The sequence below is a fragment of the Paramormyrops kingsleyae genome, chromosome 1, assembly GCF_048594095.1.
Source record: "Paramormyrops kingsleyae isolate MSU_618 chromosome 1, PKINGS_0.4, whole genome shotgun sequence".
In the NCBI taxonomy this organism is placed as follows: Eukaryota; Metazoa; Chordata; class Actinopteri; order Osteoglossiformes; family Mormyridae; genus Paramormyrops; species Paramormyrops kingsleyae.
The window spans coordinates 62,049,630-62,069,636 of NC_132797.1; the positions used below are offsets into that span (position 1 = coordinate 62,049,630).

The 20,007-nt window shown below is 43.4% G+C and overlaps 1 protein-coding gene across 3 annotated transcripts in view; it reads right to left on the reverse strand.

The window, feature by feature from the left end:
- Positions 1-19,773, reverse strand: part of LOC111842921 (contactin-associated protein-like 5) — a 55,873-nt gene extending 36,100 nt beyond the window's left edge. For 2 of the 3 annotated variants that reach the window (XM_023810039.2, XM_023810038.2), the window contains exons 1-3: positions 19,481-19,773; positions 2,157-2,267; positions 613-806 (exon numbers count right to left, since the gene is read on the reverse strand). In XM_023810039.2, the coding sequence (XP_023665807.2) occupies positions 613-806; positions 2,157-2,267; positions 19,481-19,562 (387 nt within the window). In that variant the 5' untranslated portion in view covers positions 19,563-19,773. Of the gene's footprint in view, positions 1-612; positions 807-2,156; positions 2,268-10,795; positions 10,933-19,480 lie in introns of those variants that run through there. The other variant, XM_023810040.2, reaches the window with a different exon arrangement.
- Between the last annotated feature and the right edge of the window lie 234 nt (positions 19,774-20,007).

Below are 20,007 nucleotides of genomic sequence, written 5' to 3' on the forward strand. Positions count from 1 at the left end.
TTAAACAAGCCACTGTCATTTCAACAAAGAGATAAGAACGAGCGAGAGGTCTCTGACTAACGGGCCCAGCCTGTCACGATGATTATTCCCTTTTGCTTCTGAGCCTGAGATCATCAATAACTCCTGGAGAGGACCCCACAGGCTGGAGATGGTCTGGCAGAGTTTCCCTGTGACTATGCTGATAGCTTAGAAGAGACAACCTTTTTAGCACAACATTAGAAAGTGGGAAACGCGAAGACTCGTTTTTTTAAATCACACATTCACTCTGGGATCATATTTTGCCTCATTCAGCAAATCCTTCAGCATCTGCTGCCTGAATTTAAAGACAGACTTCCTTTTCAAGTGACACTGACTACGGTCCTGGCGGGTGGCATCTCGGGCTGGCAGATGAGGAGCGATTCAGTTTGTCGTGTCAGGCTGTGACCTTCTTCCTGCGAACACTGTGTTATTTGTGCTCAGAAAGACATGGAAAAGGTGTTGTGTGCAATTATTGTGGGCAAAGGAATGAGTGTGCCCTTGCACACCTGTAACCTGCCAGTAATAATAGCGAGAGACTAAGTTTTGGGGGTAACATGTTGGGGGAGGAGGGCAGGGAACCAGCAAGGGGCTCACCGTCACACCGTCTTCCTGCAGGTATGGCATCCACGCCCTCCCCGTGTCACTGGCTAGCAGCCGGAAGCTGGTCACCCAATCAGAGCTGCCAGAGCGGCCCTGTGTAGCCACTCCAGTCACCTCCAGCCTATCGCGCAGGTCCAGCTGCAGCCAGGGGTTCCGGTCCTTGTGCTGGGGGGACCAACCCCCAGCTCCTGTGTGTGTGGGGGGGAGGGGAGGGCAAAAAGAGTACGGGGGTGAGGTACAGTCTGGTGAACCTGGGATAGAAGCACAAGAAAGGAGCTGAAGCCGCCAGCCAAAACGGTTGCGTTTATACTTCACTGTGGTTAACCCAATATGGATCACATGACCATTTCAGTGTGATGTCATCTCATCCTGCTAGAGTAGGCCAAAGTATACAAAAGTCAAACATTCAGTTTCCATTCAAGTGAAGGAGAACCAAAAACCACAGATTTCTCGACTTAAACCTACCTGGTCTGCAGTTCTAGTCATATTCTAGAGTTTACTTTTTTTTATTAATTGGAGACCTGAAGCAAGAATGAATGAATCAGTCAAATACAAACACAAAGCTACTGTAAGGAGTCGCTCAGCGCCAGCGCTCTTCGTGACCACAGATCTTCTGCTGGAGAGATCCAGCGTTCAGCTGCATTCAACTAATTGTGTTATTCATGGTCTGGTTCCTCCCTGGAAAGGCCAAGCATGTCTTCATGTCAAAACCATTTACCTGACGGTTAAGGAAAGTTGACTTCACAGGCAAGCAACATCCAGCATGCCGATGAAGGATCCTTAGATCCAGAGTGTAACAGCTGAGTCACAAACACCTGGAGGCAAGCTTCTTTGGTGGCTTATTTCAGAGCCTCTGTTTGCTCAGGGCCGGACGGTGCAGATAGCCATCCCTGACTGTGCCTGAGTGAGCTACAGAAATATACTCCACTACTCTCAGGCTCCACTTATTACAACTGAGGATTCCAAGTGGCTCTTTCTGACAGGATGACAACTTGAACAGTCTTGTTGTTTCCATGATCCATAGCAGATTCCCCTAGAGCAGATTCCCCTAGAGCAGATCCCCTGGAGCAGATCTCCTCTGCACCAGGGAGTGTTATGGTCATAAATATGTGCCCTGCAACATGCAAAGGCTCACATTCATGTCAAAACGGGGCAGCTCTAATAAAGTGTCTGAGCTGAGCCAAGATGACCAGGATCCATAATTTCCCCAAAGTGGTGCATGTGGAGGGCTTCCTGGTGTGTCTTGGCCATACTGTGTGCATGTGTGGTTTGACACTTCTGTCCAGAAAGGGCAGCGCTGAGTGTTCAAACGCAGAAGAGAGTCTTTATCTGTGTGGGATCAGGAGTGGTCCCCCTGGGCACCCAGCGTATCTGGGCACCACCGGTGTATGTGGGGGGTTTTATTCAAAAGTGCCCTTTAGCATTTAAAGTTTTCTGTTCCTAAAGGTAAAACTTAAAAAAAAAAGTCTCCTCAGTTAAGTCGGACTGAATGGTTTACCTAGAAGCAATCAGAAAGCCCTGCCACATGATTCACTCACCCTCTCTTTTATTCAGCCTGGAGAAATGTGGAGCGGTGCCGTCAGAAAGCTGTGATGAGCCCTCAAACGACGTCGCAGGCATCGTCGCCCCCAAGGGTCCGTCGCAGTTATCTGCAGGAAAAACAAATTCACAGATAAGCAAATAAATCGTCTTCAGTATGAGAGGCACAAGAAACAATTAAGAGCGTATCATCCTTCCAAGAAAGAAGAAAGCAGTTTTGTAATCAACTGAAATAAGTGCAGTGCAGCAGTAAAATGAAAAGGCAGCATTATTCTATAGCCTGGCTGCTGCCAAATACACTGCCTGCTTGTTACAGGACCAGAGCTGTCATCACGCCACCAAGGCCTGAATCGCCAACACAGCACATTCAATTATCCATTAGACTCACATATTGACTTGAAACTGTTTTTGCAGAGTACTAATTGACCTCTGTCATCCAAAAAAACAGCAATTATGTGCTGAGATTTACACAAGCCTGTCAGCAAATTCTGGGTGTGATTTGAGGCTGGGGGGGACATTCAAATGGGGAGTAAACGTGCTGGCAGCTGGGGGGGGGGGATTATGTCAGGGGGGTCGGTGGGGTTTGTTTGCACATGGAGTCAACATGGTGCCACATGCAGAAGCATATGAATGGGGAGTTGGTGCTATGATCGTTAGAGGGGGTTTTGATCAGACAGAGAGTTGGCATGATGATGGCTGGGGGGTGTTCAGATGGAAAGTTGGCTTAGTGCTATCTTTGTAGTAGCATTCAGATGGGTAGTAAGTTGGCTGAGAGACGGCTGGTGGGGCAGTCCGACAAGAAGTCGGTGTGGTGATGGCTGACGTTGGGACAGGGAGCTTGATGATGGCTTGGGGGCGGGCTATGTGTTCGGATGAGAAGTTGCTGAGGTGTTGGCTGGGGATGGGTGTTCAGATGGGAGTTGGGTATCCTGATGCAGAGCCCCCCCCCTCCCCAGCTCGGAGCAGGCACTGAGTCAGTGCCTCATTTTTTTCACCATGACTGGCCTGTAAAATCCTTGCTCATCACCCTGCTAATTAGCAGAACACCAGCTATTTTCCAAGCTCCCTTTGGGATTCCCGTGTCCCCCCCCCCTACTCCATCAAGCTGCTATCTTAGTCACTTGAACCCCTGAGTGACCTGTCCCTGCCTGTGAGGCACTGATCTTCCATACCCTGGGATTACCCCCCACCTCTCCATCCACCATGTATGCCTTAGGGGTGCCATGGTAACGGACACCAGAAGGGCTGGGTTTTCAGCAGTAAGGAAGCCCATCTACTCCGTAGGGAGAAAACTCCAACCAGGGGGTGGTCTGAAGATAAATAACTTGCAGGGAATGTGTCTGCAATCCCTCTGTAAGTCCTCATTCCTATTGCTGATTATGCAGCCAATTAATCTTTCAGTGAACCTCAGGATGAGCTTGCCATTGGAAGGCCTGCTGTCTGTCCTCTAGTTTATATGCATAAACATAAAAACAATAGTGAAAAGAGAGCATGAGGAACAGAGGAGTGGAGGAATGAGGAAAAAGCACCAAGTAATAAATGGAGGGATACAGATTAGGGGGTGGCTTGGGACAGGGGAGGGGGCTGATTTGAAAAAGGAGAATGGGGGCCTCCTCCTTCTGCCCTAACACCTTTTTACAATGACACTGTGGATCCTGAAGAACTCCTTGCACACTTATGATGCTACCAAACAAATTAGCAAAGAATGAAGACAGGGTTACAGAGATCACATGGAGGAATGGGCTTTGGTTTCTCTATTTACATCCATCCATCCTCTAGCCCCCTTTCCCAGTGAGCCCGGTGAACCTGCTTCTCAATTTCCTACCTTGAACCATGACTAGCTGAGTTTTAGTCAACCTCTCCCTTTGAATAAAAGAGGCTCATAATGTCAGTAAACTAGAGCCAAGCACCCCACCCCACCACAAGAGGTGCTTCCCATACAAACAGCATCTGCACTCCTCAGAGCTGAACAGAGCTGCAGCAAATCCATACAGCTGGGCTCCAAGAGATGTTTGACCATTGAAATCAGAACTAGATAAAGTTCTACCAACACTCAGGGATTAAACATCCCAGCTAGCGAGATGCTCTGAGTGGCCTCATTTCTTCAGCAGAGCTTCATGTGGTCTAATGGCGTTATCCTGGAAATGAGGAGGTAAAGCAAAAAGAGCTCCAGTCTGTTAGTGCTCAGAAACTCCTGGAAACTCATTTCCACTGGGATGCAAGCAGACACATTATAGCAGCTGCAGGACAGATCAACACTACTCATTCTCCTCAGGGGGACGAGACGTGCTGGAGAAATTAACTGTACCGCGTGATCACCTGGTATTTGGTAGAACTGTACAAGTGAAATGAAAGTATAAAAAAGACGGATAGCATACATAAAGGGCATCCAGACATGCAGCACTATGATCCAAGGTCATGTGGGCTAATAAAAAGGACACTAAGGACCTCTAACCCTGTGACAATGAGGTTCCGCTTCAGCTTTAGGGCGCAGCTCAGCTAAAGGCTGTCCTGAAGCCACGGGAGATGCGATGAATCACATAAGATGTCCACATAAACGGTGCGCGCAGAGGCCTCAGTAGGCTGCTATCTGCTCACGGGGCGATTCTCACTACGCCATACCTCTCCACATGTTAGGAGACCTGCATTAGTAAAGGTTCAGGGGCAGATGAGAGCCCAACATGGCCAGAAAAAGGCAGGGAGGGAATGTTAGGGGTTAAATACAGCTGTGTATCCAGAAGCATCACCCCAATAGTATGAAAATTCAAGAGCCAAGTAACAAAACTATACAATATAACACCGCTATACACTCCTGGGCAAAAAAATGTGCCAAATTGCACAGCATTAAGCTTTGGCCCATTTTTTTTGCCTAGGAGTGTACAATGCCATTGAATAACATCACCTACGCATCTCAATGTAATGCCACAGAGTAATACCACTGTGTAACACTGCTAAGTAACACTGCTGGGTCATTCCATGTCAAATCACACTTTCAGACCTCATTGTCACGGATTTTAACGAAACTTGGCATGCTGATTTGGTCACATGAATAACTCGTGAAACTGAAATGGGGCGTGTCTTGGATCAATATTGGGGGAGATGTAAGCGAACAAACTTTTAACTTTTTTTATGGGGGGGGGGACTATGACACAGAAATGGTCCTCATATTGTTTTAAAGCTATTGTCCAGCTCTATAGATTGAACAAATAATATGCCATCCCCATATGAATAATTACTATGTAATAACTGATTAAAATATTTAAAATTAAATAACAAAAAAACCTATATTTCAAAATGAATATATATTTTTTTAACTAAAGCTAGCTAATAATGTCATGAACATCTCAAAGTTGTTGCTGAGATATCATTACTTATGTGAAATGTGCATCAAAACCACAGTTCCTTACAATGCTGTCAGCAGTAGCAGAATAGCAGTTAGTGATCAATGTACATGGTACTGGCTTATTATTTTTCATGAAAAGTACAACTATTACCAGAACTAGCTGTGGAAATATAATTTAAATTAAAACAAATAATAAAAAGACAATATTGCCAAAGAAACTGGAAAAAAGAGAATTAATGGTACAATCAGAATAGTTTATTTTTCTCTTTATTTTACACTTCTGACTAGACACTGGCCTACTAAAAAGAGCCTTCGTTTGTCAAAAACCTGAAAAACTAACAAAAATAAACAAACTAGATAGGCTTTTATGCTACTAGAGCAAGGAAAGCATTTCAATCTTGGTGTAATAATGCATAAGTTACATACAAGCAGTACTGTTTAAAGGGAAGGTGGGAATGTAAGAACATTAACAATTGCTATACTGTCAATTTAAAGTCCATCAGAGCCATTGATGCAGCTATTGTGTCTTTGCTTGAAATTGTGTGTAAAGTCGAGTGATTCCCTCAGTGTGCACTTACACTGGACCGATTTGCACACCTCTGATGAATGCAGGGCATTTATTAGCCATATTTACTAGCCATGTGGGCCTTTTCAGTAGTATGGCAAGTACATTTGTCTGCAATAACATTAATGAAGCTTTCCTTAAATTTCAGTGTAGCATATTTGTAACCTTAATTATTATTACACACACCTGTGCTTGTTATACTATTTCATGTCAGTTTGGCTGCCATTAAAATGGCCCATTAGTGATATGAAACCATGTGACGCTACATTTAGGTCAAGATATCTCAGCAACACCTTAAAAAACAAAGACCAAATTTTCCGGAGATGTTCATGACATTATGATCTAGGTTTAGTAAAAAAACGATCAATTTCTATTATTAAATTTTTAATATTTTAATCAGTCATTACATAGTAATTATTCATATGGGGATGGCATATTATTTGTGCAATCTATAGAGCTGGACAACAGCTCTATAGCTATTGTCAATAGCTCTATAGCTCTATAGCCTCAATAGGACCATTTCTGTGCAGCTTATATTAAGGTAAATATAGCCAGTCAAAGTCATAGTCCCCCCCTCAAAAAAAGTTAAAACTTTGTTCGCTTAAATCTCCCTCAATATATAATACTGCTGTGTAACATAGTTGAGTAACACTGCTACACAACACTGCTGTATCACCACTGTGTAAAATCTGTAACACTGCTATACAATACTATGAAGTAAACTCAAATCTAGGTTGTGTATAGAATCAACAGCATCAGTATGGCACAGGTAAGCTATAGCTGCATAACCTATGTTGTAGCCTATGCCATAGTCTGATGTGCACCTCCCCAGTAAAGATGTTGAGATGTTGAGCGGATTGATAGCTGGGCATAAATGTCTGTATGCAGCCCTAAGGGCCCAGGGGAGAAGCCCAAAGTCAGGCAGGTCAGAGTCACCTGATGAGGCTTTTGCATTACAGTGAACTGTGCTCACACGGCACAGCCAATGCTGATGCATTACACCTGCGTGATGCTTCGCGCCCTTGGCCAAGGTACATAGCTTGGACCGTTTCAGCACAAACACCAGCTGTGTAAACTGACAGAGGCAAACAATCCCTCCAGCACATGACCCCCCCCTCCGAAATGAATCGTTAATGTAAAGCATGACCCAAAGAGGCTTATGAAATATGGGATTTGGGACTCTTGCCTCTCAGACTGGTGTGGTCTCATGCTGGCGAATCAGCTAGCTGAAGCAGGTTTTCGGACAACAGAATGATTCCTGCTGACTCCTCGTGGGAAACGGTTTCCGTGGAGACATTAGTCAGGATAAGAGAAAAAATAAATGCAGTACCCAAAGTCATAAAGGTCCTGGAAGGCCCCAAACCTTCCCATGACATGTGCTGGAAAGTCATGTTTTCTGATTTTCCTGAGGTGGGCGCTTTGCAGAATGTGAGCACTTTGTAATCGGTAAGTAAGATGACAGAATGTGCTAACCAGCTCCATTACTGGGCTACCGTCCGAAGGCTGTCTGATTCCTCTGCTAATATACCATTAATATTTAACAGTTCATTATTATCTCTCCACTGATATACTAATGATACAGATGTGAGATTCATAAAATGACAGTTAAGACTCGTTTCCTAAAATCCCTTAAATTAAAACAAACTAATTAACCTGTTTGTGGCATTAGCAACAAGCTGCCATTGCTAGGAGCCCTTTTTTAATTTAGGTACTTAAATGACTGTAAGATGTCCTGTCAGGATTACAGCGGAGTGTTTTTAATGTGCTGGGTAACAGTGCCCTGGTTTAAACCTGAAACCCACTGATTATTCAACTCACTATTACCATTTAAGATAATATAGCGCCTGTCCCAATTTAATTATATCTTAAATTGTATTGTTTAAAAGTAAAGCCTGGCACACTGGGCAGAGGTTAATGTATTACAGCGAAAGGTCAGTAGACATCAGGGAAGAGGAAAGGACCACTGATACAGGAAAACAAAAATCTCGGGGGTCCAAGGCCAGATGGGTAAGATTTTATTTATTTATAGGGGAGAAAAGAAAAAAAAAAAAAAAATATATATATATATATATATATATATATATATATATCCATCCATTGTCCAACCCGCTTAACCTACTGGGTCGCGGGGGGTCCGGAGCCTATCCCGGAAGCAACGGGCACGAGGCAGGGAACAACCCTGGATGGGGGGCCAGCCCATCGCAGGGCATATATATATATATATATATATATATATATATATATATATATATATATATATATATATATATATATATATATAATTTATTTATTTATTTATTTCTAGGAAGGAAATTAGTCGAGCCAACATTTTGCCTTCAGTGCAGTTAGGTGATATTTTTGTTTTAATTGATAGAAGCACTTTGTATTAATTCAATAAAACTAAACCCTTAGCTGCCCTTCTACTTTGGAGAAAAGGCAGATGTCTAATATTAATATTTGCACACAGAGACTCTTAGCATTGTTAGCATTAATGCTCTCATCCGTAATGCTGAGCGGCTACTGTATTTGCATACAGATGTCTCAGGCCAATCGCTCTGTGTGTGGGTGTTGGCCATCCGCTTGGCAGGCTGCCAGAAGGCTATGGAAATGGACTTGCTACATGTCAGGATTATGGTAAAAATTAATAAATTGCCCCATTGCAGGCTGGATGTAAGGAGGAGGAGGGTTAATACCAGCCTATACGGTGATGAAAATGAGGGAAATTAAAGCAGATAAGAGTCTAACTCTTCAATCTGTCTGTCTAAATCAGAGATACTCATGACAATCTAGGCGAATGCCTCCCAAACGAATGGAGGCTGATACACCACACTCCAGAACAGTGACTTCCCATTGTGTTACAGAAAACTGTAGTGGCAGGAGATATAAAGGAGCAAAGAGAGAGAAGGTTCTTAGTAGGCATGATGTGGGACATGTTGATTAAGAACGTAATATTATATATTATATGAAATTATATTAAATAAGGTGTGGTGCAGTTTGTTCACGCTATAGAGGTGTGTTAAGGGGTGTTGTGTAATGGACAGCTAAATAGCCGCAATAATTACAGCCCAGTTTTGTGCCAAAAATTGGCTTAATTGACTTAATAGTGCATGAATGCTTTAGTGTGGGTGACTGGGTCCACGCCAGGGCGAAACATCCACAGTAAAATTGCTTCTGAAAATAAACGGCCAGTAGGACAGGGGTGTCTACTTGGGGTTGGTCCTCGAGAGTGTTAAAGAATCACGTCAGACAGACTGACTCTAGACTGTGTCTCTCCAAGACAGCACTGGGATTAATCCCGGAAAATTCCGCTCGGGATTCAGCATCAGTTTTCCGTGACCCTTGTCCCCTCTCTCTATCTCCCACTATCCCAATCTTTTCATGTCATGTTTAACTTAGGACCACAGGACTCTTTCTGCATCGTTCACCAGCCAGGCCACTGGAATCCCCACAATGGAGGGACAGGTGCTGATTCAGTAAGGGGGTGGTTATCTGACCCTGGGTGTTCAAACTGGTCAGCCAAGCACTGGGAATGACTGAGGTGTCTGTGAGGTACAACATTCCTGTTTCACATGGCCCTGAGCTTAGCTGACTCATGCCTGTCACACACTTATGCCATAACCACGGTAACCATGCTTGTGACAGCCAGGCATCTCTAGCTCATGAGAGTCTGTCACAGAGCTGCTCCACCAGTCTTCCTAACCCTTACCCCCGTGTGGCCCCTTGTAGCCCAGAGGCACAATACATAGCACTGCTGAATGTGGAACTATCATGAGACTTGGGAAAGGCAGGTCATGTTAACCACCCCCAGCCCCCCACCCCCAGAATCTCAGAAAGTTGTACAGGAAATTATTGCCAAAAATCCAGAAAAAAGGGATGATTATATTTCTAAAATGCCAATGACATTCTTTAAATTTGGACCTATACTGTGCTCTCAGCAAAAGTCAAGCGGTAAACCCTAAACAGTATGCAACACACTGATGGATGGAGTCAGGGCTGAATGTGTCTTTCAGGACCATCCATCCAAGTTCTTCTCCAGTGAGCCTGGGGGCTCTTCCAGTAAGTCCAAGATATAGCCCCCATATAAGCACCGAGTTATCACAGGTTTTGACACATAATTTATACTCAATACAATGCTCACGTTCAGGGGTGTAGCACCAAATTTTGGGCTCCAGTTAAACCCAACCACCCCACAAAATCCCTCCAAAGAAAACAAGGGTACAGAAAAATACATTACGTATTTTCTATATTTAATGATCAGGTTGGTTGGTAAGCATGTAAGGCTTAAACAGCTGACAATCACCAATGTACCTGTGCTTTGAATCACAGATCTTCCTCATCTTTGTATTGCACTGGAAAACTTAATTTAAAAATATTTACTGTCATTTTCCCTGAATGCTCACTTGGAAGCTGGAACATCTTTGCTGAGCTCATCTTGTCTCATGTCTTCAGCTACATCAGAACATGAAGAAGTGTCTGCTCTTTCTACCTGTGCATCTGCTCCTGGAACTAACAGTGTGTTTTTTACAGGTTAACTGCTGGGCTGTGGCTAATTTCGCGGGGCTGTGATCTAAAAACACTGCGTGTTACATTAACCATAAAATGCAATGAATCAAATCCTGCTTCTTTATCAGGTCGTGCTTGTAATGAATGACTGCGAACTACCTAATCGCTTATTTGCAAGCTACGTTACATTACTGAAACGTATGTACTCTTTGGCACGTTAGGCTCACCTGTTTTCTGAAAGAAACTTGTCAGCAGTTGCCTGCCGTCTTTTAACGTTTCCGCGCTCCTTGCGCTTCTAAAATCCCATTTTCAGGTTTCTTTTTGCATTCAGAATTGGCCAAAGCCACTGCCTGCATTCGTTATTTACAGGATAGCTTCGCGCACTGGCGGATCAAACCACCTTTGCTTTTGATGAGGGGGAGGGGAGAGAAGGAGGGGGCATGTGGGCAGTCAGAAAAACAGATAAAAGAAACAACAGGCAGATAAGTAAAAGTAATCATGTAAGTTTTTATTTACTTCTATAATAAGATAGTATTAAAAATAAAATTCAAATTATTTCTAAGGCTTTTAGAATTCCCCCCACCTGATTAGTGGTCCACAGTTACCTGCGGGCCAAGGCCTCTGTCCAGGCATTTTTTAGGCTTTATAGTAGTAAGGTGAATTGGAGACGTCATATTGCCTGTAGGTCTGAATGGTGTGTGTGTGTGTATATATATATATATATATATATATATATATATATATATGTGTGTGTATATATATATGTGTGTGTGTGTGTGTGTATATATATATATATATATATATATATATATATATATATATAGAGGTTGGTGCCTCGTCTTGGGTTATTTTGAGCGTGTAGTTTCTCGGATAGGCTCTGGATAACAGTCACCCTACGTAGGACAAGCGGCTTTAGAAAATTGGATAGATGGATGGATGGACGGACGGACGGACATCTCCAATCTCTGAGGCAGAAAGACATGACAAACTTCTCCGGATATAGTTTTCTTGTCTGGTCATATGTATTAAAAAAAAAGTCTTAACCTTGCCGGTAAGCAAAACTTCTTTTAAAGATCTTATAAAGTTGAACATGTTCCATAAATTAGCCTGCATTTAATGTGTTTTTTATCTTTGAAGATAGCTGTGATATGATAGTAGCTCATTTCACAGAGGAGATAGATTAAATGGATAAACTGCACACTTCAATAGCTATCCCGGGACCCCAGTGTCCTCGCCGAATGGAATGAGCCACACCTGACGTGGTAGTTGGGCCCAGATTGGTTACTGTCTAACTGGTGGGCAATAAAAAAAAAAAAAAATTACTTTCGTTAAAGACTCGGAGGTACGAGGAAACGGCCGGCGGGGAAATCATCCGTCAGCCTAGGCGGAATTGATAAAGCCACAAACTATACGAGGGGCTGATTAAGGCGCCCTCCGCAGGTTTCGGCTTCGGCTTCAGAATCGCACATCTCTCCGTTACTTACGGATCGATTGCGCGGAGCCTTGTGGCGTTCCAGTGATCGATGGCGAAGCTGTTAACCGACTTGTATGGGGCGATGATATCCGTCTATTATGATACAATCCCGCTTGTGTTAAATCGGCCAATTAGGGTGTTAAAATTAGCACTAAAAACAATTTTCATTATGCATTAAACCATCATCCCCGTGCTAAGAACACGTTTTAATATGCTGTGACAGAGCATTGTTTCTAATTAACGAAGACTCAACGGTGGCCGGTGGAAAATGGATGTTGTCAAACGGTTTGTGATGGGAAATTAAAAATGCCTTTGAACGGGGCAGCATACAGTCAGCAGGCTTGGCAATGGCCATACCTCACCTTTAAGGGGAAAAGAGTCCAAGTTCAGTATATATAGCGTGCTTATGGACATTGGAGGTTTCTACAGTGCCAAATAACATGAAAATTATGTTGCAGTCTAGCCTATTAGGCATTTCAAAAGTATGGGAAATATTACACTAGGTTATATTGCTGACCATTGTTTAAATCCTCATGTGGGTACATAGATTCGCTGTCACATTCAGACAATTACAATAACTTACTTGAAAGGCAATCCGAATCGTGTATGGAGGTACAATATACTCAAACATTGATGTTGCCTAATGGGTTAGTGCATTCAGGTGCTCATTTATTGTATTTTGCACTTGAAAATGAAGAATAATGTGTTGTGTCAGAGTGAATAGCCGATTGCCTGGCTAATGAAACATCCATGTCGATCCTCTCAGCAGATAACGCTGCATGTCGCTGTAGATGAAGCTGAAGGTTTTGTCCTGGTTCGCTTCAGCTAGTTTCGCATCTTGCTTCACACTGTTGCATCTCACACCCCTACCTGAAACTGCTTGCCCTCCTGTACCTCTGCAGTCCCAGCTAATAAAGGAGCAGACTGCAATCGCCCCCTAATGAACAGCAGAAACATTACATTACATAACCTTCTGAAATGTATGCAGATCAAATAATTAGCTGATGCAATATCTCCAAATCATCTCATATATTTATTATTTATGATTTGGACACTGTCTTTGGGTAGATTCAGTGTTTAGCTTTGGCCCTGAGGACATGTGGTAAAAGCTGACTTTCATTCTGACAAATCTTTAATTAGGCTTAATTTTAAAAATCAATTTGTAAAACATTTGCTATTAAGAGCAGTTTTGTTTTCTTTAATGTTGAGAACTAAGCCACCCTGAGTAATTATCGGCACTAATGAGATAATGGAGATGATCAACATTATAGATTTAATTGTTTATCTGACACTTTCAATTCTTTTAACCCATTTATAGAGGTGCGTAATTTACTGGAGCAACTGAGATGAAATGTCTTTGGTCAATGGTAAAACAGCAGGTACTCCACTGGTGGGCTTCAGAGCTGATATGCTAAATTAACATGTTCAGGGTAGCATGTAGACCGAGCTGGCCATGTTGTGTGCACGGTAACACATGTAACACCCATTCTGGCACAGATTAATGTGCCTTCATGTCAGGGGCCGGATGCCTTCAGTTTACGGAGCACCTGAAGCACCAGCTGAGGTCACCTTGGATTCAATTAACTCATTACTTAAGTCTAGTAATTAATAGCAGCACAAATAAATGGAAACCTGCATCCCTAGTATTGCCTTCTGGGACAAGGAATGGAAAGCAGAGCATTGTACCTGCCAGCTATAACAGAGCTCACCAACTGACAGCGGAGGCATTCCTACATGAGCATCTATGAGTGGCCCTTGTAACCCTGAAATATTCACTGAAAGAGCAGAGGACATCTTTAAGCAGCAGCGTTGCTTAGTGTTTGCAGCAGAAACGGTAACCGGCAAACAGGAAGCAGTGTGGCAGATGGAAGGATGAATTGCAAAGGAATAATGTGGCATCAACTGTTTGTCCTTGCCAGTTCATGGGGCTAGAATCTATTTTGTGGCAAGGGGAGGGCAGGTGGGGGGATTAGAGGGCCAGTAGGGGCTGTGTCTGCTAACTCTCCTCATAACCACCAACCCCCCCCCCCCCCCCCGCTATTCTTGCCTTTCTGCACCCCCCGATCTGTAATTTTGTACCCTACCATTTATTTTTAGTTTGATTGTTTTGTTGTTGTTTTTTGCAGTGCTTACATTTTAGAGTTGAAATTTAGCATAAATAAGCAGATCTAATACGCAAAAGCTGAAGTGATGAGTTTCTCATGAGAGAATCCGGGGGCCACAAACGGAACAGGGGGTTTGCTAGCAAAATGGGGGGGATGGGTCACCATGGAAACTGCCAATGAAAATCCTGAATGAAAAAAAAGAGGGCACAAAAACAATGCAGCGGCACACTGGGGGTTAACAGGACTGGACAGGAAGAGAAAACGGGGCCTAAGACTGGCATCAAATTGGTCTCTCTACTCCTGGGGGTGAAACAAAGCCAAATGCAGTGATATACACACTCTGTGGGAGAAGACAGAACAAATCAATACAAACAGTGCTGGGCAGCAGGCTCTCCCTGGGGGGGCACACACCCACCCCCACCACCATTACATTCCCAGTCACTCTTCTATAAACTTTTAATTCCCACAGGCGATATTTTCTGAAGACACATATTTCATGCTGTAACTAATTATCGGTGCAGACATTTGACAGCGCAACAAAGCGGCACCATTTTTCCCTGACAGAATATTAAAAAGCAGACCAGGTTTTTTAAAGAGGGGTAGGGGTTTTTCCTGGCTCTCAGATGTTCGGTACCCTGCACTAAAAGCACCAGGAGGAAAGCACCATCATGTTCACTGACTCATCACTCACTCTGCACTCGCATTCCTGACCGGGGCCGTTTGAAATCAGCATGCTGTTTGTGCACGCTAAATGCCTTGGGTCTCATGCGGGGGGAGGGGGGAGGGGGGGTTGAGGATGGCAGAAGGTAAAATCATGACCATGATGGGAAAAGGGAAATGATTTTTCTCAGCTTGAAAACACCCTCAGCTATTAGGCAAACACGAACAAAAAGCACGTGCTGAGACGCCCGTTTTAATTGACAGCTCCCCGGTTGCGGCCATTCTCCCCTCTGCTTTTGCCTATACAGCACCCCCTTCTTTGTTCAGGCTCCCACGCTGTCCTTTCGTCTCAATGATCTGTCGGCCAGTTCCTTATGACGTGCTGCGCCAGGGGTCCTTCAGCTGCACACACCTCTATCAGAGATGCTTCCCAGGAGTCACAGTGGGTACTCAACAAATCAGTGTCTAATGAGGCTGACTAACGGAATCCAGAGTAAGCTTTACCCTTCTTGTGTAACACTGTGTATTATTATTATTATTGAATAGGTTTTGCCCAAGTCACTGTGCAGCATCTTCCAGAATTATGAAGCTCCACAGGTCCAACATCTGGAATGAACTCCTGTAATGAACCCCCTTGCAGTGTCAGCCGCAGGCGACTCTCAAAATTACACTTTCGCTCCCAACGGGCTGCTTTGGCCTTATATATAAAAAAAGATGGAGTAAATTACTTTAAGGCGTCTGCCGGGAGAAAAAAAATAAAATAAAGTGGGCCATCTGATTTTCCCAGGAAGAAATACTGGTGTTATGAGGCTCTGCTGGGACTGCGTCAGTGACTGCATATTTTGCTGAACGTCTTTCTGCATGTTTTCCTGCATGATTCTGTGGGACTCCCTGTCACATTTGGGTTAACGTTTGGGTTTGTTAAGACTGAACCTCCATTCAGTGTAGGAGGAGGTCTCACGAGAGACAAATGTGTCAATAAATCCTGTTTTCTGTTTGGGGAAGGTGTGTATGTGCGTGTGATGTGTGTGTGTGCGCAGTATACCTGCAACTCGCCAATCATGTGAAATATATCAAATGAATTCTGTCTTCTGTTGGGGGAAGGTGCATGTGTTTCTGTGTGTGTGAGTGTGTGCATGTATGTTTCTGTGTGAGGAGGTTGGGTATTGGGTAAGTGAGAGTGAGTTTGGGTTATTTGGGTAAATAAATAAAAATGTGGGTGAGACCTCATAAACCATACAAGCACTGATATGGCTGCTTTCAAGGGAAAGCTGAGATTAAACAGGCTGGCTTTGCTATCTCTGTCCCGGGGATGAGCAAATAGGGTCCATCCACTCAGAGGGGGGATGTGGCTTCCTTATCTCCATCAGAGATGACACTGGTTCCCTTTTGTTTCACTACGCTAAATCCGGGAACATCTATTGGCTTGTCATCCAAGAATATCTGCCTACTTCATCACTGGCCGCATGTCGGTCCTGATTACTGAGCTCGCAAGAAAAGCACACAATGAATGATGAGCCTCTTAGCGTAATATAACGACCCGGACCGAGGGCGATTGATCAAACGGCTGTCAGTTTTGGCACTGTGGTTCGTTCACAATACGAATGACATTCAGAGATAAACTCAAAACCTGGATATTTCACATTCTGTTAAGAATATGGTTGTGATCAGAACCCGGGGAAAATGAGAAGCAGAATATCTGCAGGATCTCTGTGCGCTGAAGTGAGTTTCATCTCACATTCCAAAGCAATGTTTCCTCTATACCCTCATCTCCCCAGCCTCGGCCTCAGCCTGCTGGATGCTGTAAATCAGCCCAAACCCTCATTTCATGATGCCTTTTAAAACCAACGGATGGGTCAAATATCCAGACTGAACAATTACTGACATTTCAAAAGGTATCTGTTCACCAGCATTAAAGGGTATGAGGTGTTTCACCAAATGCACAGCCTTACAAACTGGTAAAACGCCCATGGATGGATAGAGGCTTCAGATAATTGAATCAATAAGCTTTCCATCGGTGATATATAATGCAGTGGATTTGCAGTTAAGCTTGTGCTGTGGTCAGCTTGTAGTGGTTAAGGACACATGCTCATAACCGGAAGGCTGTAGGATCAAGCCTCTGGAGAGCCAAGCTATTTTATCCTGGAGCGAGGTACTTAATTTGAATGGCCCATGAAATTTCCAGTATTATAAGTCATTTTGGATGTCGATATCACTTAAGTAGCCAGAAGTACAAGCATCTAAACAACGATAAAAAAAGAAAAACAGGCATCATGACAAGCTCACACTTAAACACAAGAAACTATTTTTTTATTTCTCAAATAAATGGCACAAAATTACAGCTGTAGACAGGCAGAAAAACTGGTATGTGTGAGAAGATTTCACATTAACAAGCTTGTTTGTGAATTGCCGTGCTGGCGGGGGAACCAACAGCATCTTCATGTGTGTGGGAGCACCTCCCACACAGAATGAGGAAGACGAGCCTCAAGCTGAGGATTAGACCTACAGTAGATGCACCCGGCACAAGTGCCACAAACCCTATGAATGCAGAATTATTGAGCAGATCTCCCCTTGGATACTTCTTAAGTGTGTCTGTTCAGTATGCTTAACATGATATGGATGGCAGAGTCGGGGGGGAGGGGGGTATTTGCGAGTATTTGTCTTTGAATGTACGGTAAACCATAACAAACCCTAAACCCATGAATCTATATTTGAAGCAGGTTAACCTCCTATATCCTGTGATATGATAGAGTACAACCTGCCCCCTTTTCCTGGGACACATTCTTGGTGTCCTCTGTCACTGCCGTGCCCACTCCTGGACCTGGCAGGCAAGTCCATGCCTTAGTGTGGGAAGAAGCTGCTCGCTTAGCCTTCATTTGACACAAATCAAGCTACTGGTACTATATTACTCCATTTTCACTGTTTTTACTTTGTCCAGAGAGAAAGAGAAAGACAGTTACTGTCATTCCTCTGATGTTGCACTGCTATAGTACTGCTACTATGCTATACTGTAATACTACTACTACTGCTACTACTATTAATACATTTCTTCTTCTTCTTCTTCTTCTTCTTCTTCTTCTTCTTCTTCTTATTATTATTATTATTATTATTATTATTATTATTATTATTAGTAGTAGTAGTAGTAGTAGTAGAAGTACTACTAATATAATAATTGTTGCTGCTGGTTTATTATTTAATTTAAAACTAAATTCCGAAGAACTGGGCTTTATGTCTGTACGGATGAGGACGCAGAGACGGATTATATCGGAGTGGTTCTCGGAAAACGGGCAGTTTTAAAAAAGAAAAACATAAAAATAATAATCACTGAGCATCTTTTGCTGTGAGAGCATCGGTGACATTGCCCAAGCTTCCTCGGGTAGAGAGGACACCCAATTACGGAGTGAAACACGGAGACGGGGCATGATTTACAAGCTGACTCAGACGAGCCGAACAAACTATTAGAGCAGAATCCGCCACGTTTCCACTAAGTTAGCCAGGGAATAGTGTCCTTCAGTCTGTTTCATAGATCGTTGTGTAAACTCTGAGCGCTTATATCCAAGTTATCAGTTAGGTTTACCTTCTAATTTAGACGATTTCACATTTTCCCAACATGGGATACACCACTGCGTGTTTAATAAATACAAAACTCTGTCGTTGAAAAAGCAACCCAGTTACGAGTAGCAAAACTGTGATGCACGAGCGGCATTGATTATGGGCGTTTTGAATGGGATATTTGGGGTAATGGGGTAATGTTTAGGGCGCCCATACGGACAAGCTGAATGAAATAACACTGACCTCTAGTGACAGTGTCACCAAAGTCTCTCAACTGCTTATATTAAACGTGGTTTTTAATTAAAATTATTAAATATCTGGGCGGGTCGCTGGCTTGCAGCACATTTCCACGGAGTCGAATGAGTACCGCGGAAACGTCTCTATTTTACAAAATATAACATTTAAGCAATTTGTTTGTACTATTTTAAAATGAAGTTTATATATTTAAACTGTCAGGCTTAACACAGTTCAGACTGTGACAAATCCTTCTGTGAAAAAAAATGGCATTACATATGTTTAATACACCTCAGATAGTATAGTTTATTTCAAAAGGTTAAAATTTCTGTTTGAATTAGCAGGACGGATCTGTGAATAATTTTTAGAGGTCCAGGAGTTAATCCCTGGATCCCGAAGTCAAGAAAATGAGCAAACAAGCATCTCCGCCGCATGTTTCTCACAGGGATTTTAGTTTCCACATCGCAGGGAAGTTTCTGCGCAGCATGCAAACATCGTTAACATTTAACTGAAAATGTAGTGTGCGAAAATAAGGTTTTACCTTATATACGCTCAGTCATAAGGCGACACGCAAGATAACAGCCGTGCCACTGTTATTGCGGATCGCACCTAGGATAATGCTACATTAATTTAAAGGGTTTAATTCATTTAGGAACGCGACCAACTACACTTTGTCCAGTTAGTACAATGCAGCTACGTTTTATATTTAAAATACAGATGCGCCTGGAACTCGCATTTGAAGAACACTACACAAGGTTTAAATTGAACATTAACATTTTACATATTTGTTCACCTAGTAAAAATAAAACATGCATGGTGCAGAAACGCATGGTGCAGAAAGTTCCATCTTTTGTGCTTCACGTTTCTCAGATCGCCGAGTTACTTACAGTTATTGGCCGCCAGCGCTGAACTGAAGACCATCAGGGTGACGGGTAGGGCGTAGGGGCACAGCGGGCTCGGCCACCCCATCTCTAGTGCGTTTATCCAGGCTGAGATTAATCCGAAGTCTGCGTGCAAATAGCTCCAGTGCGCGGCGCATCCGAGTGTTATTTCCAGCGGCTCCCGTTCTGTAGCCCGGAGCCAAGGTGCCACTGATGATATACCGGAGACAGACACTCCCCCCACTGCCTGTGCTTAAAGACGCGCACTGACGGCATCTCCCGGGGAGAGGGAGAGAGAGAGCGGGGGAGAGAGAGAGAGAGAAAGAGAGAGAGAGAGAGAGCATGGATGCAATAAAGTGCAACGCTATTTTATTTTATGCATCAGTCGGCGATTCATAGGGGTGTGTCTATCCATATGCTGTGCATCTCTGACTGAGACTTTGCTTGTTCAGCCACTGCTTAATCGTAAGTAGTTTATGTATGAATCATGAGATCTTCTCTATGAGGGGCTGTCTCAGAAGTTAATCCCTGTT